The sequence below is a fragment of the Carcharodon carcharias genome, chromosome 6 (genome assembly GCF_017639515.1).
Source record: "Carcharodon carcharias isolate sCarCar2 chromosome 6, sCarCar2.pri, whole genome shotgun sequence".
In the NCBI taxonomy this organism is placed as follows: Eukaryota; Metazoa; Chordata; class Chondrichthyes; order Lamniformes; family Lamnidae; genus Carcharodon; species Carcharodon carcharias.
In genome coordinates this window covers 159,897,894-159,914,632 of record NC_054472.1, presented here as the reverse complement: position 1 = coordinate 159,914,632, position 16,739 = coordinate 159,897,894, and the positions used below count along the sequence as shown (strand labels likewise).

At 42.7% G+C, this 16,739-nt stretch overlaps 1 protein-coding gene across 2 annotated transcripts in view; it reads left to right on the top strand.

The window, feature by feature from the left end:
* The window catches only part of LOC121279235 (protein FAM135B-like), a 454,418-nt gene that overhangs the window by 255,750 nt on the left and 181,929 nt on the right, over positions 1 to 16,739 (top strand). For both annotated transcript variants that reach the window (XM_041190288.1, XM_041190289.1), the window contains exon 5: positions 14,760 to 14,830. In XM_041190288.1, the coding sequence (XP_041046222.1) occupies positions 14,760 to 14,830 (71 nt within the window). The remainder of the gene's footprint in view (positions 1 to 14,759; positions 14,831 to 16,739) is intronic.

The window sequence follows — 16,739 nt, the reverse complement described above, 5'->3', positions numbered from 1 at the left end:
ACCCACACATCCTCAACCTGCCTCTTGGAAAATGAACTGGGGGTGGGATGAAGCCAGGGAACCGATGGACTGACCAGCAGCGTAGAATCTCGTCCCTGCCTGTCTCCGTTCCCACTTCTCTGGGGGCCTAAAAATTTAGCCATCTATCCGCGAGTACCTCAGTGGTGTTATTCTCTGCTCTGAGTCAGAAGAACCAAGATGCAACCCACACTCCAGAGACTTGATTGCTGTGGGCATGAACTTTGGATGAGGTGTTAAATTGAGGCATCACCTGCCCCCTTAGGAGTGCACAAAAGATCCTTTTACACTTTTCAAAGAACAGCAGAGGAGTTCTCTTTTCTTCCTAGAGTTATAAAAGAATCTCTTCCTTTTGTATTGGATGAACTTTTGTCCCTGTGACACGAGATTTATCAAGCTCTGAAATATGAGCACCATAACTATGAATAGCATTTATACTGTATCTTAAAGAAAATAATCCAAGATGCTTCACAAAGAGGTAATTAAAAAAAAATGAATGCCCTACCAGAAGGGGTGACCAACCGGTTGATCAAAGTAACCTTAAAGGTGTAGATGCTGTAGGGTTTAGGGAGCAAGATTGAATTCCCTCAATTTCCTAAGTACAAAAATCCATCCAAAAATGTTTAGGAAATAAGTAGGAGGAGCATATAGTATTAAAACATTAAAGAGCATCTTGAATGGTGATATTTGGAGATCAGTCTGTTCTTATTAAGGAAAAGAAAACAAATCAATTTTAATCGTGTTAAAGTTAAGGTGAATTAATAGAAACTATGATGCCTTTGAGAAAAAGTTCATTGTGAAGATGGAAGGGAAAGGTTGTTTGGTTTGGAAGTCATGAATTAGATGTGATTTAAGAAACTAAAATATCCCCTTTATGTGAATAACCTCATAAGGCAGACCTCGATTATAATGGGCTATAGAAAGGTACAACATCAAAGATACAGTGAGACTTAGTCCATAATAGTAAAATTGAAGGGACGCAACTGGTAATCCAGTGCCTCCACTTTAGCCTCTATTGCCGAGAATGTACAAAATTGCACACCGAAAACCAAGCAAGCATTTGACCCAGATTTGCATGCCTCTGCCTTTGTTGGATTAAAGGTGGGGATGACTTTAAATGGCAGGCTGGACCTGTTTACTGGATTCCCAGCCCCCATTCCTGTCTTTTCAGATTTTAATGGCCCTGGAATAACAGTTGGAGGGCAAGCCTGCATTCAATACTCCCATCAGGTCAAACATGGGCAAGGAAACCTCCTGTTGATTACCATGTATTGCCCCCCACCTTCCCCCTCCCCCAGCTGGTGAATCAGTACTCCTCCATGTTGGACACCACTAGAAGGTGGCAAGGGCACAGAATGTACTCTGGATGTGGGGGCTTCAATGTCTATCACCAAGAGTGGCTCAGTAGCACCAGTACTGACCGAGCTTGCCAAGACCAAAAGGTCAGAGCTGCTAGACTGGGTTTACAGCAGGTGGTGGGGGAGCCAACGAGTGGGAAAATCATACTTGACCTCATCCGCACTGTCATGAATAGATATTAATGTCTATAATGTTATTGGAAATTATTTTTAAATTGGACTTGTAGTCAGGTCTATGTCTATGTGTATAAGCCAGCTTGTCTGGGTTCTTTGATGTATAGTAGTTTGAGATGTTAATTAGATAAGTGTAAGGAGTGAAAGGTGACGTGCAATTTGCATTTGTTGAATAAACCATTCGAAAGAATAGGTAAAATTGCACCTAGCTGGGAGAGCAATGTGTTTATATTACTAATAAAATTGGTAGAATGAAAGGATTATTGTTAGGAGAGGTAAAAATTAAAAACCTAGTAATACAATGGAAAATTTACATTCAAAGGGAAAGCTAGGAGTTCGTCTGTGTGAGTTAGAAGCATTTAACATCTAACCAGAACCAGCCTGTAAGTCTACAAATGTCTGCAAAGGAATCAAATTGCAAGGAACCTCATTTTTTGAATTCGTAAGGTCAGATGTGCTTTGCCTGGTGTCTGTTTAAAGCCTGTGTGTTATTGTTGCCTTGGTGAAAATTTACCTGGGAGTGATTAATTTGGGGATTTGTTTAAAAATAATGGTAGTAATTTGTATACATGTATGTTTAATTTCTTGTTAAGCTAATAAATGTTTAATTTAGTTTTATATAAAAATATAACATAAAAAACCTCTTGAGGCTTGGTGGTTTTATTTCTGAATTCAGAGAAGCATCTCAAACATAACAATTGAACATATAGGTTATGACAGTTGTTAAGTTTCCCCCTGGGATTTAAACAACTCAGCTTTTACCAACTGTTGTGGCATAACAAGGGCTTTTGGCACTGTGGACTATCAGTAGCAGCAGAATTGTACTCAAACACAATCTGTAACCTCATGACCAGGCATACGCCCCACTCTACTATTCCGCCAAGCCAGGGGATCAACACTGGTTCAATGAAGAGTGCAAGAGGGCATACCAGGAGCAGCATCAGGCATACCCAAAAATGAGGTGTCAACCTGGTGAAGATACAGCACTATGTGCTAAACAGTATAAGAAGCAAGTGATGGACAGAGCCAAGCAATTCCACAACCAAAGGATCTGTTCTAAACTCTGCAGTCCTGCCACATCCACATCTATGTTTCTAAGTCAGGATGGTCAGTGGTTCGGCGGGGAACATATTAAATAGTGAGCAGGAGTAGGTTGTTTGGCCTTTCGAGCCAGCCCTGCTATTCAGTGCAATTATGGCTAATCCTCTATCTCAGCATCATATGCCCGCTCTTTCCCTAATAGAAACATAGAAAATAACTTCTGGTGTTCTCATGCATCTGCTGCCCTTGTTCTTCTAGATGGTTGTGGGCTTGAAATATGCTGTCTGGGGAGGATTGGTGAGTTCCTGCAGTGCATCCTGTATATGGTACACACCGCTTCCACTGTGGAGTTGGCTGTGGACTGAGTGAATGTTTGTCGCTGAGGTGGCAATCAAATGGGCTGCTTTGTCCTGGATGGTGTCAAGCTCCATGAGTGTTTTTGGAGCTGGACTCATCCAGGCAAGGGAAGAGTATTTCATCACACTCCCGACTTGTGCCTTGTAGATGGTGGATAGGCTTTAGTGTAGCACTAGCCATGTGTTTTCATCTTTCCATGAGTTAAAGTTCAAAGATCTATTGAACCTTTGAAGCACTCTTCCAGTATCCACTATGGGCAGAAATAATGAGTGCTCTAATAACATTGGGAAGTCTTTGAAATGCTCATGCAACTGTTAAAATAAGCAAACGTCCATTCAAACTCCCCTCGATAAAAATGCATAATCCTATTAAATGCTTGTAACATTCAAAATAAACAAACAGACATTCAAAAACCATTCAAAAGACACATAATCCTCTCAGCAGCTTGTACAGCTTACAAACAAACAAAGCACAGTCCACTTCACAACGGTGTAAACAACCTCCACAGAGCTAAATCTATTAGTGAAGCTTAGAGCTCAGCCAAACATTTATAATGTGATAAAAACAAAAAACGGCGGATGCTGGAAATCGAAAACAAAAACAGAATTAGCTGGAAAAACTCAGCAGGTCTGGTAGCATCGGCGGAGAAGAAAAGAGTTGACGTTTCGAGTGAAGGGTCATGAGGACTCGAAACGTCAACTCTTTTCTTCTCCACCGCTGCTGCCAGACCTGCTGAGTTTTTCCAGCTAATTCTGTTTTTGTTATTTATAATGTGATCCCATCTCACAAGCCCATTTTATCTCTAATGTCACTGCGTCATTAATTCAGAGGCCTGGGCCAATGTCCTGCAGGCAAGGTTCAAATCCCACCATGGTAGCTCGTAGAATTTACATTCCGTTAATTAATAAAAACCTAGAATTGAAAGCTAGCCTCAGTAATGATTTCATGTTTCGTCAATTGTCTTTAAAAAACTATATAATCTAATAATTGCTTAGGAAAGGAATCTGCCATCCTTACCTGCTCTGGCCTACCTGCGACTCCAGACTCTCAACAATGTTCTAGATTCTTAACTGCCTTCTGAAATGGCTGAGCAAGCTACACAGTTATACCAAATTGCTACAGAAATAAAAAATAAGAAGTAAAAAATAAATAAAACTGCATGGACTACTTGGGAATGATTTAGGGCACTGGGAACAACACCAGCACACCCAGCCCTGTTGATCCTGCAAAGCCTTCTTTACTAACATCTGGGGGTTTGGGGCCCACATCGGGAGAGCTTTCTCACAGAACAATCAAGAAACAGCCTGCCATAGCCATGCTCAACAACAGGACAGACCCAGCAGAGGCGGCAGCACAATGTTATACAGAAGAGGGTGTTGCCATGAGAGTCCTCACCATTTACTCTGGACTCCATGAAGGCTCATATCATCAGGTCAAACATGGGCAAGGAGACCTCCTACTGATTACTAACTACTGCCTTCCTGCAGCTGATGAATCATATCTCCTCTTGAACACCTTGGTGGAAGCACAGAGGGTGGCAAGGGCATAGAATATACTCTGGGTGGGGGACTTCAATGTCCATCACAAGAGTGGCTAGGTTGCAGCATGACAAACCGAGCTGGCTGAGTCTGAAAGGTCATAGCTGCTAGACAGGGTCTTTGGCAGGTGGTGAGAGAACCAACAACAGGGAAGAACATACTCGATCTCATCCTCATTTAAGACACTGGTTAGACCTCATCTGGAGTATTGTGCACAGTCCTGGGTGTCACACTATAAGAAGGATGTGAACGTATTGGATAGAGTACAGAAGAGGTTTACGAGAATGGTTCCAGGGCTGAGACACTTTTGTTATGAGGAACGATTGGAGAATTTGGAACTGATTCCTTGGAGAGGAGAAGGCTAAGAGGAGACTTGATAGAGGTTTTCAAAATCATGAGGAGTCTGGACAGAGTAGATAGGGATAAACTGTTCCCGGTCTTAAATGGATCAGGAGCCAGAGGGCACAGTTTTAAAGTGTTTTGCAAAAGAAGCAAATGCGAAGTGAGAAAAAACATTTTCACACAGTGAGTAGTTAAGGTTTGGAATGCACTGCCTGGAAGTGTGGTGGAGGGAGGATCAACTGAGACATTCAAGAGGGAATTGGATGATTGTTTCTATTTGAATAATGTGCAGAGTTATGGGGAAAAGGCAGGAGATTGGCACTAAGTTAAAATGCTCAGAGAGCCGGTGCGGACGTGATGTGCTGAATGACCCCCTTCTACGCTGTAACAATTCTGTGCTTCTCACCAACTACCTGCTGCAGGTACACCTGTCCATGACTGTATCGGTAGGAGTAATCACTGCACAGTCTTGTGGAGATTAATTCACATTTTCACATTGAAGATACCCTCCATCTGTGGCCCTATCACTGTGTTAAATGGGCTAGATTTCAAACAGATCTAGCAACTCAAGACTGAGCAACCATGATATACTGTTGGTAATCAGCAGCAGCAGAATTGTACTCAAACACAATCTGTAACCTCATGGCCGGGTGTATTCCCCACTTTACCATTACCATCAAGCCAGGGGATCAACCCTGGTTCAATGATGAGTGCAGGAGGACATGGCAGGAGCAGCAACAGGCATGTCTAAAAATGTGTCAACCTGGTGAAGCTATAACACAGGGCTACTTGTGTGACAAACAGCATAAGCAGCAAGTGATAGACAGAGCTAAGCAATTCCATAATCAACAGATCAGATCTAAGCTCTGCAGTCCTACCACATCCAGTTGTGAATGGTGGTGGACTATTAAACAATTCACTGGTGGAGGAGGCTCCACAAATATCCCAATCCTCAATGATGGGGGAGCCCAGCACATAATTACAAAGGTAATGTTAAAGCATTTGCCACACTCCTCAGCCAGAAGTGCCGAGTAGATGATCCATCTCGGCCTCCTCCTCCAGAGGCCCCCAGCATTACAGATGCCAGTCTTCAGCCAGTTCGATTCACTCCATGTGATATCAAGAAACAGCTGAAGGCTATGGGCCCTGATAATGTTCCGACAATAGTACTGAAGACTTGTGCTCCAGAATTTGCCACGCCCCTGGTCAAGCTGTTCCAGTACAGCTACAATACTAGCATTTACCCAGCAATGTTGGGAATTTCCCAGGTATGTCCCATCCACAAAAAGCAGAACAAACCCAATGCAACCAATTACCGCCCCATCAGTCTACTCTCGATCATCAGCAAAGTTATGGTGGATGTCATCAAAAGTGCTCCCAAGTGGCACTTGCTTAGCAATAATCTGCTCACTGATGCTCAGTTTGGGTTCCACCAGGACCACTTAGCTCCTGACCTGAATACAGCCTTGGCCAAAAGAGTTGAATTCCAGAATTGAGTTGAAAGTGATTGCCCTTGACATCAAGGCAACATTTGACCGAATATGCATCCAGAAGCCCTAGCAAAATTGGAATCAGTGGAAAAAAATCTCCACTGGTTGGATTCATGCCTCACACAAAGGAAGTGGTTACTGGAGGCCAAGTACCTCAATCCAAGGACATCGCTGCAGGAGTTATGATATCATACCTATGATTAAGACTTGGCTAAAGGAAGGGCAGGATTGGGAACTTAAGATTCCTGGTTAGAATATTCAGATGAAATAGGGAGAGGGATAAAAGAGCAGCTGGAGTTGGGGGGCGGTGGGTGGTTGCAATGTTGATCAAGGAATCAAATATAGCAGTGAGGAGGGATGATATCTTGGAAGGATCATCAAATGAGGCCATATGTGTAGAGGTAAAAAACACAAAAAGGGCAAACAAGCTGTTGTTGGGTGTGTACTATGGGCCCCCAAACAGTCAGGGAGAGATAGAGGATCAAATATGTAAGCAAATTTCAGAGAAATGTAAGAATATTAAGACAGTAAAATAGGGGATTTTAACTACCCAAATATTATCTAGGATAATTTTAGTGTGCAAGATAGGGAGGGAGCAAAATTGTTAAGTTGCATCCAGAAGAACTTTTTCAGTCAGTACGTAGAAAGCCCAACAAGGGAGGGGACCTAATATTTGTAAATGAGCCAGGCAGGTGGAAGGCATATCAGTAGGGGAGCATTTTGGAGAGGGACCCTAACTTATTTAGACTTAGGATAGTTATTGAAAAGGGTAAGGTTGGCCGGGAATAAAAGTTCTAAACTGGGGAAAGGCTAATTTTACTAAGATGAGACATGATTTGGCCCAAGTTGACTGGGAGCAGCTACTTGCAGATAAAACCTTGTCAGAGCAGTGGGAGGCATTCACGAAGGCAACAGTGAGAGTACAGGGCGAATATGTTCCCGTAAAGACAAAGAGGGGGGACCAATTCAGGAGAACCCTGGCTCTCAGTGGACATAAAGGTGAGGATTAAGAAAAAAAAGAGAAGCTTATGGCAGTTATCGAGGCTCAACATGTCAAAGTCCCTAGAGGAGTATAAAAGTTACAGAGGAGCACTTAAAAGGAAACTAGGAAAGCTAAGAGAGTGCATGAGAATCCATTGATGAGCAGAATAAAGGAAAGCCCAAAGGGTTTTTTAAATATATAAAGAGCATGAGAACAACTAGGGAAAGAGAAGGGCCAGGTAGGGACCATAGAGGTAATTTGTGTGTAGACCCAGAAGATGTGGGGACAGTCCTCAATGAATACTTTGTGTCGGTCTTCACAGTGGAAAAGGACAACACGGGTATAGATATCAGGGTGGAGGACTGTGAAATCTCAGCATAGAGAGAGAGAGAGGAGGTACTAGCAGGTTTAGCGGCCTTAAAAGTGGATAAATCCGCAGGCCCAGATGAGAAGTATCCCAGGCTGTTGAGGGAGGCAAGGGAAGAGATACCAAGGGCCCTAGCAGTAATTTTCAAGTCCCCTCTGGCTACAGGTGGGGCACCAGAAGACTGGAGGGCAGCCAATGTGATACCGTTATTCAAGAAGGAAGGGAGGGATAAACCAGGGAACCACAGGTCAGTCAGTCTAACCTCGGTGGTGGGGAAGTTACTAGAAAGAATTCTAAGGGACAGAATATATCTTCACTTGGAGAGACACTGATTAATCAAGGATAGTTAGCATGGATTTGTTAAGGGAAGGCCGTGATTGACAAACTTGATTGAATTTTTTGAGGAGGTAACCAGGAATGTTAATGAGGGTAATGTATTTGATGTGGTCTACATGGACTTTAGCATGGACTCATGGCAGACTGGTCAAGAAAGTAGAGCCCGTGGGATCCACGGCAAAGTGGCACATTGGATCCAAAATTGGTTGAGAGGCAGGAAGCAGAGAGTGATGGCAGAGGGATGTTTCTATGACTGGAAGTCTGTTTCCAGTGGGGTTACGCAGGGCTCGGTGTTGGGGCCCTTGCTATTTGTGGTGTACATAAATGATTTGGACTTAAATGTAGGGGGCATGATCCAAGAAGTTTGCGGATGGCACGAAAATTGGTAGGGTTGTAAATAGTGAGGAGGATAGCAGTAAACTGCAGGAGGATATCAATAGACTGGTCAGGTGGAAAGAGCAGTGACAAATGGAATTCAAAGAGGAAAATTGTCAGGTAAAGCACTTCGGGAGGGTTAACAAGGCAAGGGATTACACTACGAATAGTAGAACCCTGGAAATTACTGAAGATCAGAGGGACTTTGGCATGCATGCCCACAGATCCCTGAAGGTAGCAGGGCAGGTAGAGGGTTAAGGTTAAGAAGGCATATGAGATACTTACATTTATTAGCCGAGGCATAGAATACAAGAGCTGGGAGATTATGCTGGAACTGTATAAAACGCTGGTTAGGCCACAACTGGAGTACTGCGTGCAGTTCTGGTCACCACATTATAGGAAGGATGTGATTGCACTGGAGAGGGTGCAGTGGAGATTTAACAAGAAGCTGCCTGGGCTGGAGGGTCTGAGTTATGGATAGGCTGGGTAATTTTTCTTGGAGTAGTGAAGGTTGAGAGGGGACCTAATAGAGGTTTATAAGATTATGAGATAGGGTGGATCGGAAGGCTAAGAGGGAAGTTGAGGAGAATTTTTTTTTACCTAGAGGGTGGTGGGAGTTTGGAACTCACTGCCTGAAAGACTGGTTGAGTCAGAAACTCTTGTAACATTTAAGAAGTATTTAGATATTAACTTGTGTTGCCATAGCTATGGCCCAAGTACTGGAAAATGGGATTAGTGTAGTCAGATCTTTGTTGACCAGTGTGGACACAATGGGCCGAATGGCCTCCTGTGTTGTAAACTTCTATGTGTCTGAGTTCCTCAGAACAGTATCCTTGGCTCAATCATGTTTAGCTGCTTCATCAATGACCTTCCTTCCATCATAAAGTTAGAATTGAGGAAGCTCACTGATGATTGCACAATGTTCAGCATCATTTGTGACTCCTGAGATGCTGAAGCAGTCCATATCCATATGCAGCAAGACCGGGACAAATTTCAGGCTTGGGCAAGTGATAGTCATACCACGTAAATGCCAGACAATGAATGTCTCCAACAAGAGAGAATCTAATCACCTCCCTTTGACATTCAAAGAACATTACTATCACTTAATCCCAGACTATCAACATCCTGAGGGCCATCATTGACCAGGAACTGAACTGGACCAGCCATATAAACACTGTGGCTACAAGGGAAGGCCAGGTGCTGGAAATTCCGAGGTGAGTAAGTCACCTCCTGACTCCCCAAAGCCTGTCCACCATCTCCTAGGCACAAGTCAAGAATGTATTCAGTGGGCACAAATGGTCCTTCTCCCCTCCCCATCACCCACATCCATATCAAGTGGATTGTGAGAGCTTGAAAAATGCTCCCACCGTATAGAACTGTAATGTTCAGTACAGGCATGAAGATGTAACAAATTTTAAAATATTTTTTGAAATGGCCACAACAGCTTTTAAGATGGCTGGCAACATATCATGACTTTGGCAATATCGCCTACAGACAAACCCAAACCTCAAGCAAATACCTAATTAAAGTATGGACAATCATAGCTACCTGTGACATTCAGAAGTCCCTTTGTTAAGGGTGAACTGTCAACAGAACAAAACTGTCACGTACCAGCTGACTCGCCTTTCTATGATGGGCTATAAAGACATTGAAATGCAGGCCCAGATTTTTGCCACAAGAGTTGCAAAAATAGTGGAAATGCCCAAAGGACGTGTTTCATGCATGTGCTTATGCAGCTGGCCATTTAAATTGTGAGCTGCCTCCACTGAAGTGGGATAGACCAGCAGTGTGAAAAATAAACAAAAACAGAATTACCTGGAAAAACTCAGCAGGTCTGGCAGCATCGGCGGAGAAGAAAAGAGTTGACGTTTCGAGTCTTCATGACCCTTCAACAGAACTAGGTGAATCCAAGGAAGGGGTGAAATTTAAGCTGGTTTAAGGTGTGTGTGTGTGGGTGGGGGGGGGGGGGGTACGGTTGGGTGGGGGGAGTGAAGTGGAGGGGGGTGGTGTGGTTGTAGGGACAATCAAGCAGTGATAGAAGCAGATCATCAAAAGATGTCACAGACAAAAGAACACATAGGTGTTGAAGTTGGTGATATATATCTAAACGAATGTGCTAATTAAGAATGGATGGTAGGGCACTCAAGGTATAGATCTAGTAGGGGTGGGGGGAGCAGAAAAGATTTAAAAATATTTAAAAATAATGGAAATAGGTGGGAAAAGAAAAACCTATATAATTTATTGGAAAAAACAAAAGGAAGGGGGAAGAAACAGAAAGGGGGTGGGGATGGAGGAGGGAGTTCAGGACCTAAAAACCTAATTTCAGCAGATAAGAGCAGATTTGAACTTTGTGGATTCATTTGGCTAACCAGAGTGCCCCTTTGGAGAAGTAAGCTCCCTCTTTAGATATGGTCCTGGGATGCCTTTGGGGGAGGTCAGGTGTCCTTTGGGGTGGGTCAGGTGCCATGTGGAATTGTTAAATGTAGGCATAAATGTGTGTAAAATGTGCAAAAACCTATTCCTGTCCAGCTGATTGGAACTGTCAACAGACCTGTTAAAATCAACTGTCAAAACTGTCAGAAGCACTTGTCAAAGGAATCCGTCAAAACTGTCAAGGCATTTTACAAGTTCTGTCCTTTGAACGTTTTGAATAAAATGCCTGTAGAGTTTAAAAAAAAGCTTGCTTGCTATTTCACTCTATCTTTTGACATAAGCCTGAGGTATTATGTTCCAGTTATACTGGATTGGTGCTGCTTGACTTCACAACCATCGATTAGCACAGTAGGATGCCTGACATTTCACAGTTTGACTGACAGCTGCAAGTAGTTATGGACACTGATGTGGCACTAAGAGTTCCAGTGCTTGTTGTAATACGGTTTTATGCACTTAAATTAAATGTTTCTTGCTGTAAGCCTTTAATGAAGGAATGCAAATGCACTAAATAAGTTTTTATGAATGAGTGATTTTTTTCTATGTAGTAAATCTGCAATAGTCATTTAGAAATTTATTTTATAGAAATTTATTTTATAAAGCTTTATTTCATCTCATCTCTGCAAGGGTCCTGAGGTTTGCCCATGGTGGATACTAGGTTTATTTGCATGGTAGGTGTAGGGGAAAAGAATGGTGGTTCAGGAAGGCATGGGTTGGCATGAGTTGACACTAAGTTGGCATACAAGCTATAAAGGGCTTTACAGGGTGGGTGGAGGAGCAGAGGGTGGCATGGATGGGTCTTGGGTATTTTGTTGGGGGGGGGGTGGGGTTGGAGGGGTATTTTCATGTTTTATTCTAAACTTTGGACATGGTGTTCAAGCCCTGACGCAGGCCTTCCATGCATCCCACCTCTGCACCTGTCGTCCTCCTCAGTTCTTCTGTGACTTCTAATCGAGCACCCCTTTCGCCCCCTCCAGCAGTCATTTCGAAAGGTCAGGATCGTGGAGCTGGGATTTCTTCTGTCTCTGCACACCCAACCTGGGAGATAATATGTAGGCCTTAATGCAGGTTCTGAAGGACCTGCTCATGAGTGGTTTCTTATTACAAATGTAGACAGTTTTAAGTTTTGATATCCAGATACTTTTTTTCAAATTACTGAATTGAGAGAATAAAAAGAAGTGACAGACAATCTTATTGGTGGCATGAATATCCCGCATCAAAAGAGACTTGATTAGTGACAGGACTTGCACAATAATTCAGCTCCCATAGGTTATCACATACTTCAATGCACTGAAGTAAGACCTTGGGGGGTATTTAACGTGACCTCTGGGAGTGGGAAATGAGGCAAGAGCTGGAGGGGACTTAGGTGGGGATCGGAATGTTGGCTTCTCAACATCGGTTCTTGAAATAATATTGAAGAGATCCTGCAGATATAGTGCTGGTGCTGGTGGTGTGTGTATGTGTGTGTGGGGGGCGGGTGGGGGAAGTGTGGCAGCATGGAGTGATGGGGGTCAAGGAAGATGAATGCTTTATAGGAGTAAGTGGGGGGGATTAGGGAGGGGGGTTAATTTGCAAAAACTGCCAAGGTTGATAGAGGCTGTGGTTCAAGAACAATTGTTTACTGGCAAGTGAAAGATCTTGCTGCCTACCACTAATAAGTGGACTCTTATAGTCCATCCCGAACTGAAATTGAGTCAGGTGACAGTGGGGGTGGACACTGCTACGTGATTGTACATGGTCGACACACTCGCCACACACACTTAGGATTTGCATCATAATTGCTTGCATTGTGGCTCCCGATATGTTAGCAGAAGTGGCACCCACTTCAGTCCCACCGTTGGGCGCCACACACTCTTATTATTAAATCCTGCCCCTTGTGAGTATTTATTCTGGGTTAACGTGCTCTTGGAGAACTATAAACCTCCATTACAATTTTCCACTATGTATCCATGTCACTTCATGGGATTATTAATATCAGTCATACCAGACATGTTTGTAGCAGACTAAATTACCACATCTACTGGCAGGCCAAATAATTTGCTGCAGAAAGCAGTAATAGCGGGTCAGTCCACAGCACTATTCTTGAATGAGTCAGTTGGTCTCCTTTGACTTTCTGTGCTGGATTTTATTGGCTCTGTATTCCACCTAGCCCGCGGCTGAAAGGTCGTTCAGGAGCCTGCCCACAATAATGCTGGCAGCCATTTTACGCTTGGCGAGTTAATAGGCTTGGCGAGACTTCCATCTCTAACCTGATTGGCCGACAAGTGCCAGCAGGGGCAGGTTTGAGTGGTGGCCTCTGCTGGGATTGCAGACATCCTCTGAAGTCTGTGGATCCCAGACACCAGGGTAAGTCTGGGGTATTGCCAGAGTCAAGCTGGTAGGCCCCAGTTGGGAGCCATGTTTGAAAGGCCAGGGTGGGGGTTAAAGGTGTGTGTGTCAGGGGGGTGGGTGTTGCTCCAATGGACACAGGGATCCCCCAAAGGAGGTCAACCACTTTGCCACTGCTTGCTGCATGGCGTGGGCCTTTCCCTGCCATGGATAAAATACCAGCGAATGCAGGATGAGGCCCTTAAAATAGAAGACAGACCAGAGGTGGGCAGGTACGTGGAAGGCAGGTCGCTCGCTTCATCTTATGAGACCTCCCCACCTCAAACCTGCCAGAGGGGGGAATGTAATATCCAGCCATCTGTCTTTGCAGATCTTTCAAACAAACAGTAAATAAATATTTCTCACAAAGAGAGTGTCTGTCTGATTCTGACTGGTTGCAGCCTCGGAATTACATAGATACTCTTATCGACACTATCACATCTTACCTCTGTGCAGATTGCTGTTAGGTAATAAATCTATCTTTAGTATATCAAAGGTATCTGTTCTTAACACCCATAAACCCTTTAAAATGTAGTACCGTTTTTGTGAAGCCAATCAGCAAGACAGTGCCAATTATTCAAAAAATGAACACCATGCCACATGATAAGTAGAAAAGGGATGCCAATGGCCACCTTTGATATCTGAAAAATGCTGCCAGTGCTCAGGTTATAGTTATTGTTGCTTAAAAGCCAGTTATGCTGGTTGATTGTTTCAAGCACTTGGGCGTGGATGGTGAATATTTTCCCAAACACTTACTGTAATTAATGGTATTGGATTGATTAGGTTCTTTCTTATAAACTAAAAATACATCCGAAAGAACAGAAGCCATTTCCCCATTCTTTCTTGGAAGTAACTAATTTTTAAACAGGAAAACTGATAAAAACAGCTCACACCCTCTGATATTGTTATTGTGTTTGTTACATTTTCTGACGTTTTGAAGCCGAACTATAATTCTGCCTTTCCCAGGAAAAATAATTTCTCCTGGACGGAAATTAAATGTGCAGATAAGAATAATTGCATGAATTTCACATAATTTCACAGGTCCCAATTTGTTTTACTGAAATGTAACCCTAGGCACACCATGGTTACTTTGTGAAGTAAAACCCTGTACGACACACGACGACAATAATGCTTACCAGCCACATTTTCTACATTTACAACTTAAAACTGGTTCACTGTCACATCTGTTCCTGACCTCAGCTCTATAGTATCCTAGAGGTGGGCAAGAGGTTAATTGGTTTGGAGGGTGTGCTGATTTAGCTATTTGGAGCAGCTTCAAGAGTGATCATTGTCAACCGCTTTCATTGAAAGGAAATCTCAGAAGCGATTTCTGGTGAATAAATGCCCAAACATTAGACTGACTTTTTCCTTTTTAGAAGAGAACCAGTTATAAATATCAAAATGTTCTCGTTTTAAAATGTTTAAAACCTACATGACGTAGATCAGTCAGCTAAACACTGAATAGAGATTTTTGGTTTATGTGATTTAAATCTAAACTATGATTATCAACTAAACTGTTGAGTCAAATTTATATTTCTTTAACTTAGGAGAGCAACCTTTTTATTTCTATAACTCATTTTACAGGTGGAAGAGGCATTGAATGAAGTAGACTTTCAGCTGAAGCTTGACCTGCATTTCACTGACTCTGAACAGCAGTGAGTAATATATTTGTGTCTCATTAAAAAGTATGTGAATTCTAATGAATTATTGATACCAGATTGAATAATTCTCCATTGTGGATCATCTTCCTTCCATGGCTCATTATTGGTAGCACATCGTTGTCAGTTCAGAATTATTATTTTCCTTCTTTCAGTCGTCAATCAGAATCCTAAGTGTCAGCTCGTCATTGACAGCATTCTGGACTTAACCACACATCTAGACTGACACTTCACTACAGTCCTGAGGAAGACCTGCATTGTAAGAGGGAGAGGCACCATCTTTTGGATGAGATGCTGAACTAATGGTTACCACAAAAATTCCAATGCGCTGTTGAGAATTCAGCTGTTGTAGTCAACAGTTGATGTTCAGAGACGTCACCAAAACAGACTGACTAGTAATTTGTCTTAATACTGTTTGTGGGAACTGACTGTGTGCAAATGACTGCACTTCAAAAATAATGAATTGGCTGTGAAGCCCTTTGTGATATCCTGAGGATGTAAAGGTGTAAAATAAACAACTTTTTTTTTGCTTTTGTTTCTTTGCGAGAAGCTAACTCAAAAGTCATTGAGCTCAAGTTATGAGAAGGCAAACACATTCATTGGTACATTAAAGGTGTCTAATTAATTAATTTGAGGATTTGACAAAACTGTAAATTTGTCCTTGGTTATTCGTCTACATTTATTGACTAAATGCTTAGCCAATAATATCCTAATGGTTTCCAATATTAAGAAGATATAAAGGAGGGGTTGGCTGTGTCTAATGGTGTCTCTCTGAAACCTTTTTCATAGTTCTCATGAGCAGTTGCAGGAAGTGTTCTGAAATTCTTGTTAGCCAGGCTTGTTGTTTTACAACAGTATCAATTTACAGCCATTCAAGCTTTACCTTGAATTGCGATGTATCAAACAAAACCTTTTTAACTATCTCTCAAAACTTGGGCAATTAGATGCCAGAGCAGTAAAAAAGCTAGGTTGCATCAGAACAGATGAAAGCTCCACAGAAGACTCATAAAATTGTATGTGTGAACTTTTCATTGCTATCTAGTCATTCCTGACGTCAAATAGTTAATTTATTTCTTTAGTGGTCACCCTGTTTATCTGGATAGTTTGAAGCGATAATTTTGTTTGCTATGACACTCTGAAATGAAACGCAGACTAAAAGTAAACATAAAAATGATGGAATACACACCAATGTATACGTGGAATTTAATACAGTTGCCTAATGTTATCAGGCTCTGGAATTCCTCTTGTTTGCTTCTTCCAGTATATTTAGCATTCATTTCACCTGATTCTCCTCCCTCTCCCCTAAAGTGGTGACGAATGTTAGGGGACTGCTCTCCAAATAGCCTATGATTTATTTTGTGGCCATCTTGAATCAGGCCACTTAGCCAAGGCTGTTGAGCAATGGAGGAGAAGAGTGTCACACTATAATCCACCACTCACTTACTGTTAAAACCCACATTTTCCAGCAAGAATGGTTGAATGACATGTCACTGCAGGAATCCTGGCTAGTTCATCCACTTCCCTAGTTTGTCACTGAGGCTTGTTGTATGGACTTACTGCCATACTGGCTCATAGAATGCCAGCTAAACTATGTGACACTTTAACATACTATGGGCAGAGTTTTACGCCTTGCAGGTGGGCGCGCATTCAACCTGATCAGGCGAGTGTCCCGACACCATCATGCACTCGCGCAATATTTCGCTCGGCAGGCCCTCAAAAGTCGGAAGAGCACCCGCCGACAATTAAGCGGGTAACTAAGCCCATCAACGGTGCAGTTGTCTGCGATTTTTCGTGGCCTGTCCAACCTTATGGTTGGCAGACGGTTGAATTGACCAGGCAGCCTTTACATTTTTCAACAAACCTCATCCAAGGACGGGATGAAATCTTTACGAAATAAAATAAAAAT